The following is a 23,458-nucleotide window of genomic DNA, read 5'->3' on the forward strand; positions in this document are numbered from 1 at the left end:
ATTGCTTTTTTAAAAATGTTTTGCAGAAAAATGGAATGCTTGTGTTTTGTGAAGAGGTTGTTAATCATATGCCACCTGCAGTGTTATCACTTTTCCAGACCGTGGAAATGAAACTGATTTTGAGTCAGGTTATGAAGTTCTTTCAATCAAAAGAATCTGTTCAATATCTGGTAAGTTTTAAACTAGCGTTTTAATGAGAGTTAATCTGGGGCCAGGGGGTGGTTGGGGAGGGTGGGGGTGGCGGGTGTCCTAATAGTGGGTCGAGCACTTACTGTCATGAACTTGACCCACTCCTTGACTGTAGTGAACACTATTCACTTTTACCCTATCATTTGGTGAATATTATTCACTCTCCGTGAAGGTATCACCGATGGTCTTACCTTTTCTCCTCTTTCTCATCTTCCCGATTGTTTTGTCTATCATTCTTTCTCTCACTCTCCCTTTTCTTCTCTATATCTTCCTTTCGTTATTCTTCTTCCTCTCAATACTGATTTGATCGGTTGAGCCTTGTCTTGGAAACAAACGATAACAAAATCACAAAACTAAGTCAGTAACATACTTCATTCTGTCTCTAAACCATGAAGGGCTAAGTAATAGCTTATGTTGAGAAAGAAGAAATAGAAATACACAAGAACATAAAAAATTCTTCATATACTTTGGAGTAACCAACTCTTTAATCAGACTGGGGTGGTGATATAGATATTGATGTATTATTGTACAAAATTATTAATGATTATAACGTGTCATAATTCAAGTGCTGTGAGATGTTGTTTGTGATATGTTACTTTAATTTTGTGATTTATATTATATTGTTATTCATGATAGACAGATTGATGCCTTTCGTGTTAGCAGTCTGAAGACAGATGGTCTCAGCTTCTATAAAAATATTGATATGTATAATAATATGATAATAATAATGTTAACAATTATGGTAGTATTAATAATTATAATAATCATGATAATTAGAATAATAATAAGCTCTTATATATATAGCATCCCACCCATCACCGGGTAGAGGCTGCTGAGTGCACCATACGATATTATGATACTTTATAAACACACATAGGACTGGAACAGGTTCCTTTTGAGCGAAAATTCAACAATCCTGCTCTATTGGCTGAGCCCATAAAACTCGTCACTTTCACTTCAACAAGTTGTTACGGCTCTCCATATTTTTCGGCCTGTATACATCTGTATAGGCTCCTTATTGTTCCTTTAAAGACTGCCTAAAGAGGCTTGACTAAGAAGCTCACAACATTGCCATCCGGAAGTATAACGGACCAACACACAAAACTCTGTGTAACAATGAACTTAAAAACTGAGCTTTTCTCTTGGACTCTTAGTATGTATTTTATTATAATATATTATCATCGTAGTTATGTGGTTTTTAACATGTCAGATCTATATTTGTGTATGAGATATGATATGTTGATGTAAGGCGCCAGTGAGCAATTCTTAATTGGAACTAGGCGCTATATAAATTCATTATATTATTAAATTATATATTATTACAATGTTACTTTCCTGCTTTCCTCAGATATCAAGTATCCCTGCAAGTTATAGTCTTCTGTCCTTGATACTTGATGGACATTGCCACAGCTTGCAAAATGTGCTAGAGATTATTGTCCAAGTGGCCATCAAATTGTCAAAGATAGCAGACATGAATCTTGTTCTTGGTGACCTTTATCCAGAGGCGGTTTACGTGGATCAGCAAAATCATAAAAATGTAAGACAAAAAATCTCACCAAATCACTCATGTGATTGAGACAGCATTAAAGAGAATTCTGCTTATGTGGGATGAATTATAAGGATTTAATTTTATTTTTTAGTGCATAAAAATTTGGTTCATTCATCTGGAAGAAGCGTGAATGCATTGCCTTGTTTGAGATTGTTGCTGATTTTTTACCTCATTTCGTTTGCCATTATACCTGGCTCAATGCCATCATCATCATCATCATCATCATCATTATTATTATTATTATTATTATTATTATTATTATTATTATTATTATTATTATTCTATGTGTAAAGTATTTTTATTATTATATACAGAGATGAATGGAAAAAGAAAGATTTACACACGACACATTTAAATTATCATAATCATCAAAGCTTCACCTTTTTCCATTCATTAGCTATAATGTGTAAACGTTATTCCTAGTATCAAATGATTTTCTTTATTCTCCAGCAAATTGAGATGTAATCACAATAAAAATAAACTCAAAGGGATATTGTAGAGAAAATAATCTTCATTATCTCAAAATGGGAAAAGTTAAGATAACAGATTTTGGAAAATTATAATCCTTTGGGTTTCAGGTATTTATCATGTCTCTGGGCTTCATGACGAGACCAATGGAGGATGAACATCAGGCCTACAATCAGAACCAACCAGAGATTCCGGAGTTCATGATTCGAAGGTAGCATGATACCAAAGTAGTTCTCTTTTTGAGGAATCATACCCACTTAATGATTCCCTTTCCTCTTATATATTGTTTGCTAGCCTAAAGAAGCGACATTTGGCTTTAACTCTCACACGTTCCATATGAGAGATTTCGATCACCGGTGATCGATGGACACGCCCCCCTTCTTTCCTCTCGTTTCGCTTTAAGTACGCTTTATAATAGCTTTATAATATGCCCACCCCGTGTGGTGTCCGGGGTCCCTCAACTGAGAGGGTCAAGAATAGCCCAACGCCAAGCCAGCGTGTCGTAAAAGGCGACTAATGGTGTGTGATTCCCCCATCTTTGAGTCACCTGGTCCTCCAGGTTGGGGGTTGGCAAAGGGTTAACACCCCTTTCCGTTAAACTCAAACCGTTACAGAAACGCAGACAGACAAACCAAATCCTTTGTTTAGCTTGGGCGACCGAAGAGTTTCTGGAATTACAGAATTTATGAAGGAAGAATTAAAGAAACTGATATACAGAGAAGTGGTAAGACCTGGAATGAGATAAAAAAAGTTAGCTTGGGATAGAGAAGGATGGAAACTGTTTGTCTGTGGCCTATACCCTGACCCAGGGTGAAAAAGGCAATGATGATGATGATGATAATATGCCCCCAAATGGCGATTTTATAATAGTTTACTTAATTTTATACAATAAAAACTACAAAATATTTAAGAATATTTGATTTTTTCCTCCTAAATCACAAGAAATACGAAAGTATTTGTGTCAGTAACTCGGTTCGTCACTCGACTTCCGCCATCTTGTTTTGACAGTCAACTTGTCGTCTCTACTCACGAATTTACTCAAAATAAACTAATTATATACATTTTACAATGACTTATTGTACCGAAAAAGAGGTCTACGATATCTTATATATGGATGAAGACAGTGACGATGAAAATTACCCTGCTGTTCCCGAGAATATGATGCCTGATGGGGACCTGCCCTACTCACCAAATCTGGACTCGAATGACGAACCTGACGAGTAAGTATTTTCTCAACTTTTCACAATTACATCCTCTGACATCATGTTCAAGTCAAAAAACGCACATCCTCTTGAACCCTGATCTTTCTTTTATCAGTTTCTATTAAGTTATTATTTATATTTTCACTTTTCACCTCATTTACGAAGCATAGAAATTGGGCAAGTGGTTAGCTGAAAATGTAAACAAACATGGCTGACAATAGAAGTAGAGAGCCATGTATTTCAACAAGGAGTGAGACAACTTTATTTTTATTTCTGACTTTTAGAAATGAAGATTGTGATGTTTTGTGAGAGCAGCTTTTAACAGAATTTTGTTCTTTTTTATTTCTTTTTAATGCAGTGAGACCCAAATCCAAGTACAAGATGAGGATTAGGAAGATGTCACTCGTATCCCTGGTGTTGCAAGGATGAATACAAGTAAAAGAAGTCATTACGAAAGGTGAGCAGGAATCATATTATTATACTCTATGCAGATGCACTTTGGAAGTATGACATTCTAGAAATTATCATTAGTTTATAAATTGCTTCAAATGGTTGGTATGAAGCAATGTTTTAGTATGTGGCTCACAAATAGTGAAGGTAAGAATTTCATGAGTTCACAGGGAACATGAGAATGACAAACAGTTGATATACTGAATTTTGTTACTTTTGTGTATGGACTGAGTCAAACTGTCAATATTTTGTTTATTTGGTTTACCTTTGACTTATTAAAATTGTTTTTGCAATTCTAATTCTTTTTTTTTCTTTTTTTCTTTTTAAAAAATTCATCTCATTTCAGTTCTCAAATTCCATCTCATGAGATTCCTGGCCCTTCCAAACCCAAGAAAGTGCGCCTTGATCCTGGTCCCACAACCCCTGTCCCACCTTTTTGGCCTGAACTTGTCCCTGGTCTATTGTATGCCGGATGTGTTGAAGTTTGAGTTTGTAATTTATTTATTTTTGTGGAAGATACCATATGGTTTTCAAAATTTACAGTGACTTTTCTCAAAAAATGCAAATATTATTCTTCTGATTTATATAATCAAATGCCTTTACAAGTGCAGTTTTGTGAAATAAATATGTCACTTGTGAGTGAATTACTATTCTGGAATGTAAAATGAACCATATAATTCATTTAATCAGTCAATATCACTCATTTGAAGTAAAGCAGACCAATTTGAAATTGAAACTGTCATTTTTTGTGATATTTTTTGTTCACATATATATGACTCATATTACGTAAATATTGAACTAATATGTAAAATTTGTAATCAGCTGTATGATTTCAAGTGTTATGGTCATTATTTTCCTCAACCATAAAAGAAATATGACAATATGGACAAACAAAAAGGCTGTTAAGTTCTTTTATGTCAAATAATGCTGGATTATGCCCTTTTTTCCAGAAAAATTGCTCGTCTCTAAGACCCTGTCAAATACTCATTTTCAGGAAATTTGCAATGAATTTTGTAAATAATCTGAAAAATATGTTGTTTGTTTGGAAAATAAATGATATTTGATTATATTTCATAACCTGAATTTTTTTCCCTCTTAGTGATTGAGAAATGTGTTGTTTTTGTGATAATTTTTTGAGACCCTACCCCAGCACATAAATCTGATTTATGTCTCGGAGAGGGTTTCAATTGTGGTATAGACATGTCACTGTGATAGTATAATCATTGGCAAGTACAATGATATATAACTTTACATGGTTGTGGGCCAGTAGAATGGGTTAATGGACATTTTAAATAACACTACCCAGTCATTTTTCACTCTAGCTTTAAAATAATGGAACGTTTGAGAGTTAAGTATGGCATTGTTCAGTGTCAGCCTCAGTGTCAAAATGAAGTTACATTTTTTAATAGTAACGTCCTCAGTGTACTGCTGCATGGTTCAGTATTAGAAGACAACAAATGCAACAGAACATATATTAGAAGTGTTCTAGACTAAATGTCTTAGAAGAATCCTAAGAATCTTCTGGCCCAATCTCATTAGAAATGAGGGTCTCTTCCAGAAAACTGGATGGGCACAATTACAGACACCATCAGAACCAGATGTTGGAGGTGGCTTGGTCATGTCTGCATGATTCCATTTTGTTCTTGTTATAGTTGGTGTTTAAAAAAATTTATTGTTATTATTATTATTATTTTTATTATTATTATTATTATTATTATTATTATTATTATATTATTATTATTATTATTATTATTATTATTATTATTATTATTATTATTATTATTATTATTATTAATTATTAATCATTATTATTATTATTGTTATAATAATAATAATAATAATAATAATAATAATAATGATGATGGATGATGATGATGATGATGATGATGATGATGATGATGATAATCATAAAAATAATAATAATAATAATAATAATAATAATAATAATAATAATAATAATAATAATAATAATAATAATAATAATAATAATAATAATAATAATTATTATTATTATTATTACTATCATTATTATTATTGCCATCATCATCATCATCATCATCATCACCATCATCATCATCATCATCATCATCATCATCATCATCATTTTTGTTATTATTATTATTATTATTATTATTATTATTATTATTATTATTATTATTATTATTATTATTATTATTATTATTATTATTTATTATTAGTATTATTATTATCATTATTGTTATTATTATTATTATTATTATTATTATTATTATTATTATTATTATTATTATTATTATTATTATTATTATTATTATTATTATTATTATTATTATCTTCAGCACATTACTCTTTCCACATCTTTATTTATTATTTTTCAGAGCTGCTCCTGAAGTAGTACAAGAAATGAACTTCTCCAAGGCATCAGATGTGTACTGCTTTGGCAACTTCATGTGGGAATCTCTCACTGCTCTAGACATTAGCAAAAACTCAGTCTATGTTAATGCGGAGCCAACTCCTTTCGGGAATAAGTCTTCCTGTGAGGTAAGTGTTTTTATGTTAATGATGCATATTATTTTCAACATTTATTTCTTTGTTTACTAATGCATTTATAATATTGTCAATGGTCATAAGCTACATAGATATCTCCATATTTGCTTCTCTTATCTGTCGCTTCACCTGCATCTCCTTTCACTCTCTCTGTTCTGGGTGGGGATCCTGACCTCCCATAGCAGGCAGGGAGGTACATACTGTCTCTTCTACCCCGTTATATCTTATCCAACAAGCTTTCTGTCTTTGTCTTGGAATGAGATTACTTGGTTTTTTCCGGGCCCTCGTCGGAGTCCTGGCTGAGAGGGAAACAGTCAAATGCATAGTTATTGTTTTGGGAGATGATATTTTTTTCCTTGTAAATCATCTCTCTGTTATGTATTATTATATTGGTTATTTTTAATGTATAATGTAAGCATTTGAGTGTATTCCTCTTTGCTGGATTTTGTGCTTGTTTCCGGATGAGACATAGGTGATCTCAAACTAAGTACATTGGTCATATGCTCTTGGAATCTACATCTGATCCCTATTTGTTCCCATTCCCCTTTGTCTTACTTTCTCTTGGGTGCTTTAATTGTAATTCTAGAACTTTTTACTATCCCATTTTCTTCCTTTTTACTGGCGCTGATATAACCTAAATGTGTTGCAAGCTCTGTAAAACCCTTAAAAACAAAACAAAACAAAACTCTCTCTGTTGATGCACCAGGATGATCAGCTCTTGTGCAACATGATAGTAAGCGGATAGTAGACTAGAGAATTTACATCTTTATGTGCAACTAGTTAACTAGTCACCATAGTTGGGTCATCTATCTATTAAACTAGTCACCATAGCTGGGTCATCCATCTATTTAACTAGTCGCCATAGCTGGGTCATCCATCTATTTAACTAGTCACCATAGGTGGGTCATCCATCTATTTAATAGTCAACATAGCTGGGTCATCTATCTATTTAACTAGTCACCGTAGCTGGGTCATCCATCTATTTAACTAGTCACCATAGCTGGATCATCCTTCTATTTAACTAGTCACCATAGCTGGGTCATCCATCTATTTAACTAGTCACCATAGCTGGGTCAACCATCTATTTAACTAGTCACCATAGCTGGGTCATCCATCTATTTAACTAGTCACCATAGCTGGGTCATCCATCTATTTAACTAGTCACCATAGCTGGGTCATCCATCTATTTAACTAGTCTCCATAGCTGGGTCATCCATCTATTTAACTAGTCTCCATAGCTGGGTCATCCATCTATTTAACTAGTCACCATAGCTGGGTCATCCATCTATTTAACTAGTCACCATAGCTGGGTCATCCATCTATTTAACTAGTCACCATAGCTGGTCATCCATCTATTTAACTAGTCACCATAACTGGTCATCCATCTATTTAACTAGTCACCATACTGGGTCATCCATCTATTTAACTAGTCACCATAGCTGGGTCATCCATCTATTTAACTAGTCACCATAGCTGGGTCATCCATCTATTTAACTAGTCACCATAGCTGGGTCATCCATCTATTTAACAAGTCACCATAGCTGGGTCATCCATCTATTTAAATAGTCACCATAGCTGGGTCATCCATCTATTTAACTAGTCACCATAGCTGGGTCATCCATCTATTTAACTAGTCACCATAGCTGGGTCATCCATCTATTTAACTAGTCACCATAGCCGGGTCATCCATCTATTTAACTAGTCACCATAGCTGGGTCATCCATCTATTTAACTAGTCACCATAGCTGGGTCATCCATCTATTTAACTAGTCACCATAGCTAGGTCATCCATCTATTTAACTAGTCACCATAGCTGGGTCATCCATCTATTTAACTAGTCACCATAGCTAGGTCATCCATCTATTTAACTAGTCACCATAGCTGGGTCATCCATCTATTTAACAAGTCACCATAGCTGGGTCATCCATCTGTTTAACTAGTCACCATAGCTGGGTCATCCATCTATTTAACTAGTCACCATAGCTGGGTCATCCATCTATTTAACTAGTCACCATAGCCGGGTCATCCATCTATTTAACTAGTCACCATAGCTGGGTCATCCATCTATTTAACTAGTCACCATAGCTAGGTCATCCATCTATTTAACTAGTCACCATAGCTGGGTCATCCATCTATTTAACTAGTCACCATAGCTAGGTCATCCATCTATTTAACTAGTCACCATAGCTGGGTCATCCATCTATTTAACAAGTCACCATAGCTGGGTCATCCATCTGTTTAACTAGTCACCATAGCTGGGTCATCCATCTATTTAACTAGTCACCATAGCTGGGTCATCCATCTATTTAACTAGTCACCATAGCCGGGTCATCCATCTATTTAACTAGTCACCATAGCTGGGTCATCCATCTATTTAACTAGTCTCCATAGCTGGGTCATCCATCTATTTAACTAGTCACCATAGCTGGGTCATCCATCTATTTAACTAGTCACCATAGCTGGGTCATCCATCTATTTAACTAGTCACCATAGCTGGGTCATCCATCTATTTAACTAGTCACCATAGCTGGGTCATCCATCTATTTAACTAGTCACCATAGCTGGGTCATCCATCTATTTAACTAGTCACCAGAGCTGGGTCATCCAGCTGGGTTTAACACGAAAACAATGAGCAGTGCTGCTGACTTTGGCGACAGTTGTCCAGGACTCCACGTGCAATGATGCTGACCATGGTGTCAAGTTGGAATGACATTGACCCCTGTAAGGTGCTAAAGGCCCATATTATTAATATGTCAGACATATTGCATCTGTTGCTTTCCTTAGTTTATTTAGCATCAAAATTTTTTGATAATTTCATTCATCTTTGAAGTCAACATTATGAAGATCAACATTTTTTATTTATGATTATTGGGTCAGTCAGATTATTTCTTTTCTATTGGGGACTGACGTATTATTTTCATGTTCGTGATTCTTTTCATATTATGCATGTCACTTTATTTCAAATATTTCACTATTCAACCATCAGATTTCTGCATCGGGCTATTGGATTCATTTCACATATTCTGACTTGCATTTTGTTTCTGTATGTCGGTATTGTAGGGGAGTCATTATTCCTTGAGAAAGACATTGTACACAACTCTAAGATCATATGGACTACATACATCAATTTTTTTACGCTCTATAGTTTATAAATTATTTAAGATTCTGCACTTTTACTCACCATTGTTTCTTAGTATTCAACCACTACAATTTGTTTATTTTTTGCTAAAGTTTTTTCTGGTGAATTGTTGTAACTTGTTTTTTATATTGGCTGAAGAAGGGATTTTAGCAAAATCTGTGTACAATATTTTGTTCTAATTTGAAGCTGGTGTTTTTTTAAAATTTGATTTTTACATCACTTTTTATAGTCCACAGCTTCTAGACATTACTTTTTACATACCACAGTGGTATTCACTTTGAAGAAGAGAATTTCAACTACTGTTAGGGTTTTCTAATACTCGAATGTATTGGTATACTTATTATTGTGTCCGCCAAGACAGCTAAAGATTGGGTAAAGCAGTCAGATCACTGAACTTTGCTGCGGTGTATAATTATTGCATATTTAAAGGTAATCTTGTTGAAGTATTTAGGAGAAATGGTGATCAGAAGTGTTCTCACCCATAATCTGAAGGTGAGAAACAAACATTTATTATCAGTTTATATATAATTTTTTTTTTTTTTTGCAGGCAAGACTTTCTGTACTGAAAAATGAGTGGGAACAACACAACCCTTGTCCCGAGAGTTGTCCCAGTAAAATCTACCAGCTGATCAAGTCTTGTGTCAGTTGCTTGACGTCAGATAGGCCGACTATGAGGCATGTGGTCATGAAACTGAAAGAGTGAGTTACAGTGAATGGAAATTAGTATTGTTTGATTTTTTCCCCATCAATTTTGAACTCCTTTGTTCCATCATACAGGCGCATTTCTCCTGAGTTTAGAAAAATTACAGGTTATTATGACATTCCAGTGAAATAAGATGCCCTCTTGTGTGTTTATTTTGTGCGTTTGTGCCTTACAAAACTTGTGCAAAATCTGTACAGTGATAGATAGTATTCCAGAAAAATCCAACATAAATATTGTTGGAGAAGCTGCAATTGTTTTTAAAAAACTAAACAATCCATTTTAGATGCTTTTATTGGTATTCCACTGGCTTCCCTGGTATGCAATTGAAATGTTGAAATTTACTCAGTTAATCTAATAATATGTGGTCTTGTGGTATGACACTCACTTTCGGATCGGAAGGTCCTGGGTTCGAGCCTCGCGCTCATCGCATAGTCGAGTCCTTGGAAAAGGCTCTTTACTCATGTTCTCTCACCGTACTCAGGTGTATAATGAGTACCTGGTCGTTAACAGCGTTGTCTTTGTCCGAAAAATTGTAATGTCGCCTAACAGGCGGCATGTCCCGTCCTACATGTTAAATGTTGCTGTTGACCAGGGACCCCTTGTAAAGCGCTTTGAGCACATTTAGTAGATATTGCGCTATATAAAGCTCAATTTTATTTTTTTTGTTTTTAATAATGCTTTGAAATATTGGACAATTGCAGTGCTAGGCAACACATCTAGTTATTTTCATAAAATCGACAGTTATTTCCTTTCATTAAAAATAAACAATTTTTTTCCTAAAAATTTTTAAGTTCACAAATTCATGATTCTTAGTTATTCCGTGTTGATTAAAAAAATTTGTTAACTCCATTTTGCATGCCTTGTATTTTGTGACATGCCAAAAATCCTCTTCATTTGCTTTGTTGTTTATTTAAATGAGTATATCCCAAGCATCAATCTAGGAGAGTAAGTCAAAGAGTGATGCAAACTCGCTACCTATAAATATTTGATTGGTATATGTTTGGTTTTTGGGTGATAAATTTAGTTTAGTTCAGATGTTTAGGCTAAAATCAGAGGGATTTTTAGGCTAAAATCAGAAGGAATTTTGGTGAAAATATCAACATTTTTTTTAGAAACTGATACCAGACCGCGTATTTGTGATGTAAATGGTTCCAATGTAAATGCTGATTGATTGTTCTCAGTATCTTCTCATGTGCCCTGTTTGAACTAGCCCCTTTTATCTTAATTTTTTACTCAGATGTAAATGCATTATAATCCTAAAATTTCATTGTCTTCCTTTTTACAGTTGGTGAATGGTCTGAAAATGAATTGCAAGTGATAAAGCCCCCCCCCCCCCCCCCCCCCCCCCCCCCCCCCCCTCATGATAAAATTTAAACAAAAAGTTTAAGACATGTGCATCTTAAACACATTCATATGCATCTTAAACACATTTGTATTTTCAATCAATCATACATTTATGTGGGTGATCGTTACTGTTAGCCCCCCATATCCCATGGATCAGGGAAATTATAAGAAAACTTTTACTATTACCATTCCTCTACATTTGTTGCCTCTTTCAGTTAAGCCCAGACCATGACTGATAGGTAGACAAAAGTTGTGTTTCTTTTTTCTTTTGTTTTTTGTTGTTGTTTTTTTAAGTTGTTGAGAAGATGAACTTTTTTGTCCTTTAAATCAAACCCTCTTTGTTGTATGTCAGGTTTGTAATTTTGGTACTATCCATTGGAACATTGTGTCTGTGATAGGCTGGGATTCAGACTAGGTATATAGATACAGATTTAATTCTTTTCTTTTGTTTTACTTTGACTACGGCAACTGTTAAGCCTGAAAAATTATAATTAAATTTTCAATTACAAATATAATGTCAATCACACCCTTTTTCAACACTAATTTTTAAACCTATCTTGTGTCCTTTCTATATTTTTTTCAGGTACTATAAAGAACTTTTTGAGAAGAATCTAGAAGATTTTGTTCCTGATAGTTCTCATAGGTATCAAATGTCATCATCTGGTACCAGTCATTTATCATCAGGTTCTCTGTCCATTTGCAATCCTTCTACCATAAGCTCACAAGATGATAAAGCCTATAGTGACTGGGGCAGCATGTTCTCCGCAATTGTAGATGATGTGTCATTGGAAGAAATTAACCCATCTGTAGCTGGTGAAAGTGTCTATGGAGAAAATGTCTATGACTTTTCCAATAAATATATTGACGTTGACTATTCTATGAATGAGGTCTTGGAAGAAGCAGAAGGATTGACAAAAGTAAATCGCAATTCTGGGCATAATGAAGAAATCTATGAATGTTATGAAGAGCCGCAAACGCGAACATCAGATAATGGTAGTGATGAAATATATTCTTCTATTGATGAACCCAATTTGTATCTTGAAGCTGTGCCTTCTTCGAATCTTCAAGCCTTGATCCCTGTCATTCCTAGTTCTCCTTGCCCTCCCAAGCCAGGGGAATCAAAACCACCCATTTTTCCATACAAGCCGCCAGTGCCACCAAAACCCAAAAAGAAGTAAACTAGCAAATTTTATTCAAGTTTGATTATATTGAATTCCTTTTTAAAAAAAATAAATTTTTTATCTTTTTTTAATTTTATATCTTATTTCTTTATCGGTATCTTATATACCTTTTGGCTCTGGGATATTCAGTAGAAATCAATTCTATCCTCCCCGATTAGACATTTCTCAGACTGGGTGGGGTTCCTGACCTCCCATAGTGGGCAGGGAGGTACATGCTGTGTCCTCTATCTCCTTATATGTTTTCCAACATGCTTTCTGTCTTTGTCTTGAAATGAGATTACTTGGTTTTGTCCTGGCTGGGAGGGAAACAGTCAAATGCATAGTTATTGTTTTGGGAGATGATATTTTTTTCCTTGTAAATCATCTCTCTGTTATGTATTATTATATTTGTTATTTTGAATGCATTTTAGTGTATTTCTCTTTGTTGGATTTTGTGCTTATGTCTGGATGAGATTTATAGGTGATCTCAAACTAAGTACATTGGTGGTATGCTCTTGGAATCTACATCTGATCTCTATTTGTTCCCAGTTCCCCTGTGCCTTACTTTCTCTCGGTTGCTTTATTTGTAATTCTAGAACATTTTACTATCCCATTTTCTTCCTTTTTACTGGTGCTGATATAACCTAAATGTGTTGCAAGAGACGTAAAACACATAAAAACAAGCAAAACAAACAAAAATATTTCTCAAACTAGTTAGTTTCTCTTATCGAAAAAAAAGTTTTGGTCCTCCATTTTCTGAAATCAGGTTATGTCAGGTGGGTAAGGACAGTGTGCACAGCGGGATGGTCTTTGCTTCATACCCAGAAAAGTACAGAGTTTAACTCCCCACTAAGCTGTGTGGTCTTGAGCAAGTACCTTGCACCAGATCACTTCTCTTTTAAGTTCACTTTGCAGCACTGCACTACAGTTGAAGCCTGGGTTATTTCAGTCTTTCCTTTGGATAGACGGGAAAGATAAATTGTTGTTTGTTGCAATGATAGGCTAAGATTAACATAGTCTGAGGTCAAAACTGCTATGCCACTTTGGAACTGATTCCACTATATGGATATCTCTGTAATCTGGTCAAAATGCTGGGAATAGAGGTGTTCGGATCATGGAGATTTGACTGTATGATGAAACTGATCACAAAAACTAGGTTCTTTATTTTTCTCAGGGGAGGATGTGTTTTTTTCATCAATTTTTCATCCTGCTCTGTCTCCCTCTGTATATTTGGACATTTTCAGATTGTTATCTTACCAATTGAATTGCCAAGAAATACAGAGTCAATCTTGACAGAAACAATTATTCCATAAATGCCCAACAGCTGATTATACAGTCGACTTTGCTTAATCGCACACCTTCTGGAGTTCAGGTTAGTGTGTCGATTAAGTGGAGAGGCTAAAGATAACATCTAAGCACCAGCTTTCATGTGCCATTCAAGTAGGACCCTCACTTTTGAGTTTTCTAGACATGACCTCATTAGAATGTTTTTTAAAATATTTATTTATTTATATGGGTTTTTGTTGTATTTTTCTTCTTTTTTTTTTCTTGTTATTTTAAATATTTTCTTTTCCATGTTTTATTGACAACAAAATGTGACATTATTGTTTGTTAGAACAGTAATCGCGAAGCGTTGATTGCTTTTTGTTCTGTGCAAACTGTTTATAAAGCTTTGTCTCCAATCTCGCCAATGGAGATCATCTGTACAGCGTTCTTCTTGGATGAAGTGTCGTAGTGTGTCTACCATGTCAAGTTTTTCAGTGTTATCAGGGGTCGTGTTTCACATTCCATGACTCATCCTCATCTTCATTATCTAGGCATTGTCTTTTGTGTGGCTGAATGGAGTCCAGTGGTTCTTGAGATGTCAGTTCACTGCTGATGGGTATACTTGTTGTCCATTGTAAAGAATTGATCAAATGCTTTGGCTGAACAGTTGTGTGGAATGGGAACAGCATCGTTGATTTCATATGGCTGTTGGTTGTCACTCCGATCAAGGTGTAGCGATTAAGCGGAGCGATTATATAGAAAAAAATTCTGTTTTTCAGGAATGTGTAGCTTATAAGCGGAGTGTGTGATTAATTGATGTGTGAGTAAGCGGAGTGAACTATAAATTACTTTAGGAATTATGAGTTAGATTATAGAACTTTGATCAAGGAAAGTTATGAAATGTTGATTTCTGTTCTTCCAGAATGATAAGTTCAATTGCATTGCACTGTTTGTCATAGTTACTTGTTATAGATAGAATGCGCTTGGCCAAGGAGTTCACAACATTGCCATCCGGAAGTATAACGGACCAACACACAAACTCTGTGTAACCATGAACTTTTATAGTCTGGTTAAGACAGTTTAGTGAGAACAACTCACAAACGCGGATGGCAAAAACAATAACAAAGGCCTGAGTGACGTCATCTTCGAACTATCTATAGAAATTTGAAACCATTACTATTTTGATGTTCACTTTTTTCCTCTCTTTTTTTTTATAGGTACCATAATGCACCTATAATTGTGTAATTGAGATTGTATTGTGTGCGACTATTTGGTCATGTGGTGGAGTGGTCACTTTCTGTGTCTTCTATTCCCTATATGCTTTCTTTTTTCATGTTGCTCTTTGTCTTTGTTCTGGATCGAGATCACTCTTTTTTTTCCCCGGTCCTGGTGGGGATCTGTAACTGGGAGGGAAACAGTAAGATGTATAGTAGGTTAATCTTTTTTTTTTGTTGTTGAAAATTTATATTTTTTTCCTTGTAAATTATTTCGCTGTTATGTACTATCATAGTTATTAGTTTTAATTATATTTATGGTTTGTAAACATTTGAGTGATTCCCTCATTGCAGGATTCTTTGCTTGTGCCTCAATGGGACTTTTATTTTATATCCAAATTTACATTGGCGGTTTGCTCGTGGAATCTTCTGTTACTTGTTTGAACGTCCCCTTTGTCTAATGTTTTCTTTGTTGCTTTTATCTTCAGATCTGCAACTTTTCCCCCTGTCATCTTCCTTTTAACTGGTGGTGAAATGACCTTGTAGTGTCGCAAGTGCCATAAAACCCCTGAATAACGAATTTCTAAGTTGTCAAAGAGGCAGGTTCTGTTAAAGGCAATGCAATCTAAAGGCTGTGTAAATTTTAGCCACAGATGATAACCAAAGAATGTTATTCCTCTTTCTATTTATAATTGTTAGAATAATATGTTCAGAAAGAAGTTATTGACCAATGGCCCAAAATTAAACTCTTGAACATGAACATGAACATGAATATGTAAATTTTAGGAGTCGAGCTGTACTCCTTCTTCGTTAAAGCAGATAAAGATCAGACCTTCCTGCTCCTACGAAAATTGCATAGAAAAAATACGAGTTTTTTGGTCCTATATTTAATGATATAAAGATCTTTAATTCAATAAACTTTTCTAAAACAGAGTATTGTTTCCAGAGCTAGTACAGTAAGGAGTTTAAAACATTAATTTAATGTATTTAAACACTAATTGGTCATTTTTAATGGTAATTTATAACGTCTACTGTGTTATTATCCCTGAAAATGAATTTTTCCAATTCCAAATAGGTAGGACTGGTGTAGATAGATAGGCTGGCAGCAATGGAGCCTGAAAAGTAACAATTTTCCCTCCCCCCTTCCAATAAAAAAAAAATCCCTTCCAAGTCTGTAAATGATATTTACTTAAAATGATAATTTATGATATTTTATATTATGTATAATTATCATTTATATATGGCAAATATTTAAAAGTCGTTTGACTTACGTGGCAATTTGACAATATATTCTCCATTAAATGATGTCAAATCTACCCCATCAATTTAACTTGACTTCCAATTAATGTAAAATTATATTTTTTTCTTTTCATTTTGACGTGCAACAAAAAGTTAATGTTTATCATTATATCCATCATGAACCAGTCAACACATTGGCTGCTCCGTATTAATAGCTTATATTATATTAAACATGTATTTTAAGTAATGCCTCCAAATAAATGCAGTATTTGCATGCTGAAGCAACATCTGTCAAACATTGGATCTTTAATTTTGGTCTTCTCTCTGAAATTGAAACAAGATGACAGCGACAAAGCTGCCAATTCTTGTTTTCCCTTGGATATTCCAAATTTTTTTTTTTTTTTTTTAGGATTAAAAAAGAATCCTGTCCGGATTTCCAAATTCATGTTCTAAAAAATATATTCCGTGATGATTTGATGATGCTCACACTAATTGATATCCTTAAAATGTTGCTCATATCATATATCTAGTGGATCTTAGTATAAAGATCTGTAGTTCTTCATGTCTTATTAATTTAATGAGTTAAATTTGAATAATGGTTTCTGTGGCTGCGCGGAAAGGACCTTTATTTTTCAAATCAAAATCCTGATTTTTAAAGTCTTTTCTGTTATCCTGACAATGTTTATTGGCAGCTCTGCGGTAACCATCTCCTATGTATTGTATTAGGCAACAAAACTATTGGGGTCATTTGCTTTGTAGATGGGCTTGTTGAGTAATATAGGGTGGTAGAAAATCCCCCGGTTGGAGATCACTGCATGTAATGGATTTTGGCTTACATTCTGCAATTTTTAATCATCACACATCTACAAGTTTTATGTCTATATATTAATTTCTATTTTATTCTAGATATTGTTCTTGGTCATACCAAATGTGTATATACGTTTTGCCGAAGTTCTGAATGATTTTTGATTCAGACTCAGCAGAGATGTTCATATTCTTTATAATCATTTAATTTTCTAAAATAATGCTCTCCCTTTTATATTGTATCCGACTTCCCTGGAGCTCAAGTGACCTAGAAGTCACAAGCGATGTTTAACTTCTCAAACACAAACAACAAACAATGATTGTTCCTTGTTTTATAATTTTTTTGTGACCCAAAGTTTGTTGACTTCTGTTTTGTTCTAAAAATGCCAGACAATGAAAAATATTGGAGAAGATAATGTTGACTCTAATTTTTATTGAAACTGGTTGATTGATATGCTGTTCCTCATATAATGCTCTAACAGGATACTGCTGTCCATACATTTTTATCATTTCTTTGATTTTATATTTGTATGATGTTGGTTCCATAGTGGGCAGGGAGGCACTTACTGTGTCTTCTATCCCCCTATAACTGTCTCCCAATATGCTTTCTGTCTTTGTCTTGGAAAGAGAATATTTGGTTTTGTCCAGGCCCTGGCCGATACCCTGGCTGGGAGGAAAACAGTCAAATGTATAGTTAGAGTTTTGGGGGATGATATTTTATGTCCTATAAATGATCTCTCTGTTATGTACAGTATTATTTTTGTTTTACATATTTGTAAATATTTGAGTGTATTCCTCTTAGTGGGGACCTGTGCTTTTGTCAGGATGAAACATTTAAGTGATAGTGTGCTCTTGGAATCTACATGTTCCCTATTTGAACTAATTCCCCTTTGTCTTACTTTTTCTTGGGTGCTTTAATAATTCTAGAACTTTTAACTGTCCCATTTTCTTCCTTTTTGCTGGCGCTGATATGACCAGAAAAACAAAACATTTGATGTTGGTTCAGAATTGTACAGTTGTTTTTTTTTTTTTGAAATTGTTTTTTGTTGTTGCCAAAACAAGGGATATATCTTTTTTCATACTAATTGTAATTATTGTTGTTTCGTCCTGGTACATTCAGCGTTGTTAATTATATAAAATTAGGCTGTGATGACTTCGAAAGGTAAGCAGAGTGAAAACGATAAAACCCACAAAATTCATACTTTATTTTTTCATATGTCTGAATTGATCATATAGATAGACTTAAAATTCATCAAAAGTTATAAAAACATTTTATGCAAAGTTTATATACAAAGTTTTAGTTATATTTTATACTGTGCAAATATGAGTTCTTATTTACATGTCTGATAACAGAAATATTTATGGTCTAATTGTTTTCATCAGAACTCGAAAACAAATGCAAAATATTTTCCACTATGTACCTGGTTTTTAAACTTGTCATAATAGGTGCTGTTTTCACCTATGTTTTACTACATGCTCAATTATTTCCAATTATATATACTGAATTATATATATATATATATATATATATATATATATATTTTTTTTTTTAAAAATATTTAGCTAACACTAGTTGTTGCTAAAAGTAAATCAAGTCTGATGCTTATAGTGGTACATTGATTTTGAAAAAGGAATTGAGAATAATTTAACACCTCACAGGTCAGCTCGAATACGGGTTCATTTGAAGGAAGATAACTAAAATTTCAAGGTTTCGGTATGCTTCATTCAATAGTGCAACATTTCATAAATGTTCCTGATCTTGGGTGGTTTATCAGTTTTATATTTATATATATATATATATATATATATATATATATATATATATATATATATATATATATATATATATATATATATATATAATATTTATTATACCCTCCAAGCACGACTAATCTTTGCTATTTGAATTGTTACGTGATAATCTTCCATGAACTGTTTCTCTATATTTCATAATATAGGCTGTAAGGCTTTATTTGCTGGAATATCTTTGTCTTGATATATGTCCGGGTAGGCACCATCAGTTTAAAAAAAAAATTATTGATAAAGGTCTTTCATTCTTTTTTTTTGGTACAATGATTTGTATGTTTGATTTGTTTCTCCTCTTTTTTTTTTTTCTGACTCCCCTAACCACCCAGCAATGATTGGGTAACAAGGTCTGTTAGATCTGACAGAAAGTACTTTGCAATAAGCTAATGCCTTATTCAATAGGAATGGCTCTGAAGGACTACTTTGTCATTGTATGATAGTTCTGTTTTGTGTATTTAATGAGTCCCCTTTGTCTTTTTTGTTATTAAGTGTTGAAGAAGAAGAAAAAATATTAACCTTTCAGGCCCACAGAGTTTTTCATAGTGCCTGTCACGTTAAATGTACAGTATCAATTGTTCGCCACCCTCTGGATAGGATTAGTATTTTACATTGCAGTTTTTGCAAATCTGGCATACCCATCTATCCTATAATTGATAGATGGACAAAGAAAGGGGGAGGGAGGGAGCAGAAAAATTAATTTCTACTCAAATCTGAAATCTGAAATTATCCTCAAAATGTCTAGAAAATTTAGTAACTTTTAAAGAAACAAAATATATATCAGGCACACCAATACTGTTAATATCCCAAACATCACAACCCATTTTGGTAAACAGTCCTTTTGTTATGCCGCTGCAGTATCGTGGAATAATCTGCCAGAGCACATGAGAACGGAGACAGATTTGAATAGGTTTGATAGTCTATTATGACAAAAGTAGCAGCTTCTCAGACTGGTTCAGATCTGTTTTCTGTTCCCTTAAGTATATTTGAAATTCATATGTAATGAAACAGAGAGACATGTCAATGTTTATGTATAATATATAATATTTAATTTATGTGCAAAGTATTTTAACATTTTTAATTTAAAAAAAAAATTCTAATGTCTGTAAAAAGCCTTACTAGCTTTCCTGATTTTAAATCAGATTTTATTAAGAAGATATAGATCATTATTTTTTTTCATATTATTATTTTTATATTTTGTTATCATTGTTAATAGTTGTTATGCATAAACTACTGGGTGGGGTTCCTGACCTCCCATAGTGAGCAGGGTCTTCTACCCTCCTATATCTATTTTCCAACTTGCTTTCTGTCTTTGTCTTGGAATGAGATTACTTAGTTTTGTCCTGGCTCTGGCCGGATACCCTGGCTGGGAGGGAAGCAGTCGTATGTATAGTTAGAGTTTTGGGAGATTATTTTTTTTCTTTTCTTGTAAATCATCTCTTTGTTATGTACTGTTTTTTTTTTTTTTTTAAACATATGATTCGAATGTATTCCTCTTAGAGGGATTGTGCCGGTGTCTGGGTGAGACTTTTTCTTCCTTTTTACTGGTGCTGATATGACCTCAAAGTGTTGCAAGCGCCGTCAAACCTTAAAAACAAACATATGTATAAACGATGTATGCATAATATGTATTTTTACAGACAATAAATGATGTTTTCATTCATTCATTTATCTCTTTGGGAGGTGAGTGTTCTACCAATTAGGATATCAGAAATAATTATTTGACAAATTTTTGATCTCTTGAATGTTGTACTGTTCTGGGATTGTCCCCTTTTTTCCAATGCACTAAGGGGATCTGTATTGCAGCCACTATTCAACTCTTAAAAACAAATATAACCTATGTTTAAAATGAGGATTGTTTACATACTGATTATTAAAGATTACACAATTACAAGATTACTTTATTTATGATTTATTTTAATATACACATGTTTCAAACAAGTTTTTAATATATTTGACATACCCAGTAATAGATAGTGTTGTTTTGTTATACAGTGGAATCTCGGTATAACAGTGATAGTGGGACCAGTCTAAAATCATTGTTGTAACCGAGTCCTGTTAAATAAAGCCGAATTTCAAGGGAAACAATACAGTTGCCTTATATCACCACTTTTTATCATTTGTTGTCTCTCTTGATTATTCTCTCTCTCTGTCACTCTCTCACTATCAAGCTGACCGGTTTGTGTGTTTGTGTGTATGCATGTCTTTAGTGCTGCACACCGTCTTCCTACAGCAAGGCCCATGTTATACTGAAAATCCTAGGTGGGGTTCCTGACCTCCCATAGTGGGCAGGGAGATACTTACAGTGTCTTCTATCCACTTATATCTGTTTTCCAACATGCTTTCTGTCTTTGTCTTGGAATGAGATTACTTGGTTTTGTCCTGGCTGGGAGGGAAACAGTCAACTGCATAGTTCTTGTTTTGGGAGATGATATTTTTTTTCCTTGTAAATCATCTCTCTGTTATTTATTATTATATTTGTTGTTTTGAATGTATAATATAAGCATTTGAGTGTATTCCTCTTTGTTGGATTTTGTGCTTGTGTCTGGATGAGACTTATAGGTCTGGGTGGGGATCCTGACCTCCCACAGCGGGCAGGGAGGTACACACTGTGTCTTCTATCCCCTTATATCTGTTTTCCAACATGCTTTCTGTCTTTGTCTTGGAATGAGATTACTTAGTTTTTTTTTCCTGGCCCTGGTCGGAGTCCAGTCAAATGCATAGTTATTGTTTTGGGAGATGATATTTTTTTCCTTGTAAATCATCTCTCTGTTATGTATTAGTATATTTGTTACTTTTTAATGTATAATGTAAGCATTTGAGTGTGTTCCTCTTTGTTGGATTTTGTTCTTGTGTCCGGATGAGACTTAGGTGATCTCAAACTAAGTACATTGGTGATATGCTCTTGGAATCTACATCTGATCCCTATTTGTTCCCAGTTCCCCTATGTCTTACTTTCTCTTGGATGCTTCAATTGTAATTCTAGAACTTTTTACTATCCCATTTTCTTCCTTTTTACTGGCGCTGATATAACCTAAATGTGTTGCAAGCGCTGTAAAACCCTTAAAAACAAACAAAACAAACAATACTGAAAATAATGAAGTAAAGTAGTAAGTAGCCTATAAACAGAAACACATAGAGTATCCACGAACTAGGCCTGGCCTAGCTCTCCGTTGTCTTTAGCATGGACTTACCCGAGTTTAAATATGGCTAATGCATTGTATTTGTGGATATGAGTGTCAGCGCCTCTGTTAAAACCTATTAGCTCTTTAAAGTCCTGCTATAGCCGGTATATATTTTACTAAGGGCAACGAGGGAGAAAGAAAAGAGAAGAGGATTATTAAAAATCCCATGGTAACTGCATCCCTGTTATATCCAGACGTTATACATTGGTTCCACTGTACTATTTTTACCTGAGATATTTTACATTTGCTTTTTCTTTTTAGCATTTTCACTAATTGCTTTTGTGATAACGTTGTGGCATGTTTGTCTCAACAGAGAATTTCATATGCCTTATCTACTTTGTTTCAACTGTTATCTGAGATTTGCCTTACGTGTTCTGGGTGGGGTTTTTGACCTCCCATGGTGGGTATGAGGCCACGCTGTGTCTTCTATCCCCTTAGCTTTGTCTTGGAATGGGATGACTTAGCCCAACTGGCCGTAGTCTTTGACTGAGAGAGAATCAGTCAAATGTATAGTTATTGTTTTGGGAGATGATTTTTTTAACTGTAAATCATCTCTCTATTATATAGTTACATTTTTTGTTGTTATAAATATATATTGGTTTGTAAACATTTGAATGTATTCCTCTAAGTGGGGACCTGTGCTTGTGTCTGAATGAGACTTTGAGGTGATCTCAAACTAAATACACTGATAGTGCGCTCTGGGAACCTTCATCTGTTCCCTATTTGAACCCTCCCCCTTTGTCTTACTTTTTTCTCGTGTGCTTTCAATTGTAAATCTATAACTATTTTGACTCTCCCATTTTCCTCCTTTTTAATGGCGCTGAATTGACCTAAATGACCAAAAAGATTTATGCGATACAGTATTTATCTTATAAGGAAAGGATTTCTTGACTTACCAAGTGTGAAATATAGAAGAATTCGTGGGTATTTAATTCAGGTTTATAGATTAGTACAGGGTCTGGATAAGATAGACTTTTCTGATTTTTTTTTCATATTCTAATTTTACTTTTACTAGAGGGGACAAGTTTAAGATTTATGTCACTAGATGCAAAACTTGTTCGGTATTGGTATTGTCCAGAAATGGAACAATTTGAAACAGAATGCAAAATCTATGGATTATTTCAAGGTGTTAGTAGACCGGGAATTACATGATGAGAGATTTATTTATGTACTTTGCATGTCACGGTTAAAGATACATGTTTGTACATCACACGTAC

The 23,458-nt window shown here is 34.1% G+C and overlaps 1 protein-coding gene and 1 long non-coding RNA gene across 2 annotated transcripts in view; both read left to right on the plus strand.

Moving 5' to 3' along the window:
* Window positions 1–13,429, plus strand: part of LOC144975207 (uncharacterized) — a 71,922-nt gene extending 58,493 nt beyond the window's left edge. Inside the window, exons 21-26 of the mRNA XM_078919055.1 lie at window positions 27–170; window positions 1,538–1,726; window positions 2,317–2,417; window positions 6,216–6,378; window positions 10,071–10,222; window positions 12,154–13,429. Of these exons, the coding sequence (XP_078775181.1) occupies window positions 27–170; window positions 1,538–1,726; window positions 2,317–2,417; window positions 6,216–6,378; window positions 10,071–10,222; window positions 12,154–12,748 (1,344 nt within the window). The 3' untranslated portion in view covers window positions 12,749–13,429. The remainder of the gene's footprint in view (window positions 1–26; window positions 171–1,537; window positions 1,727–2,316; window positions 2,418–6,215; window positions 6,379–10,070; window positions 10,223–12,153) is intronic.
* Window positions 3,194–4,340, plus strand: LOC144975213 (uncharacterized). Its single transcript, XR_013645881.1, has 3 exons — window positions 3,194–3,426; window positions 3,767–3,865; window positions 4,205–4,340. It is a non-coding gene; the product is annotated as an uncharacterized LOC144975213 (long non-coding RNA).
* Window positions 13,430–23,458: the final 10,029 nt, after the last annotated feature.

This window comes from Berghia stephanieae, chromosome 1 (assembly GCF_034508935.2).
Source record: "Berghia stephanieae isolate SIO BIC M18660-M18661 chromosome 1, UCSD_Bste_1.3, whole genome shotgun sequence".
NCBI lineage: Eukaryota > Metazoa > Mollusca > Gastropoda > Nudibranchia > Aeolidiidae > Berghia > Berghia stephanieae.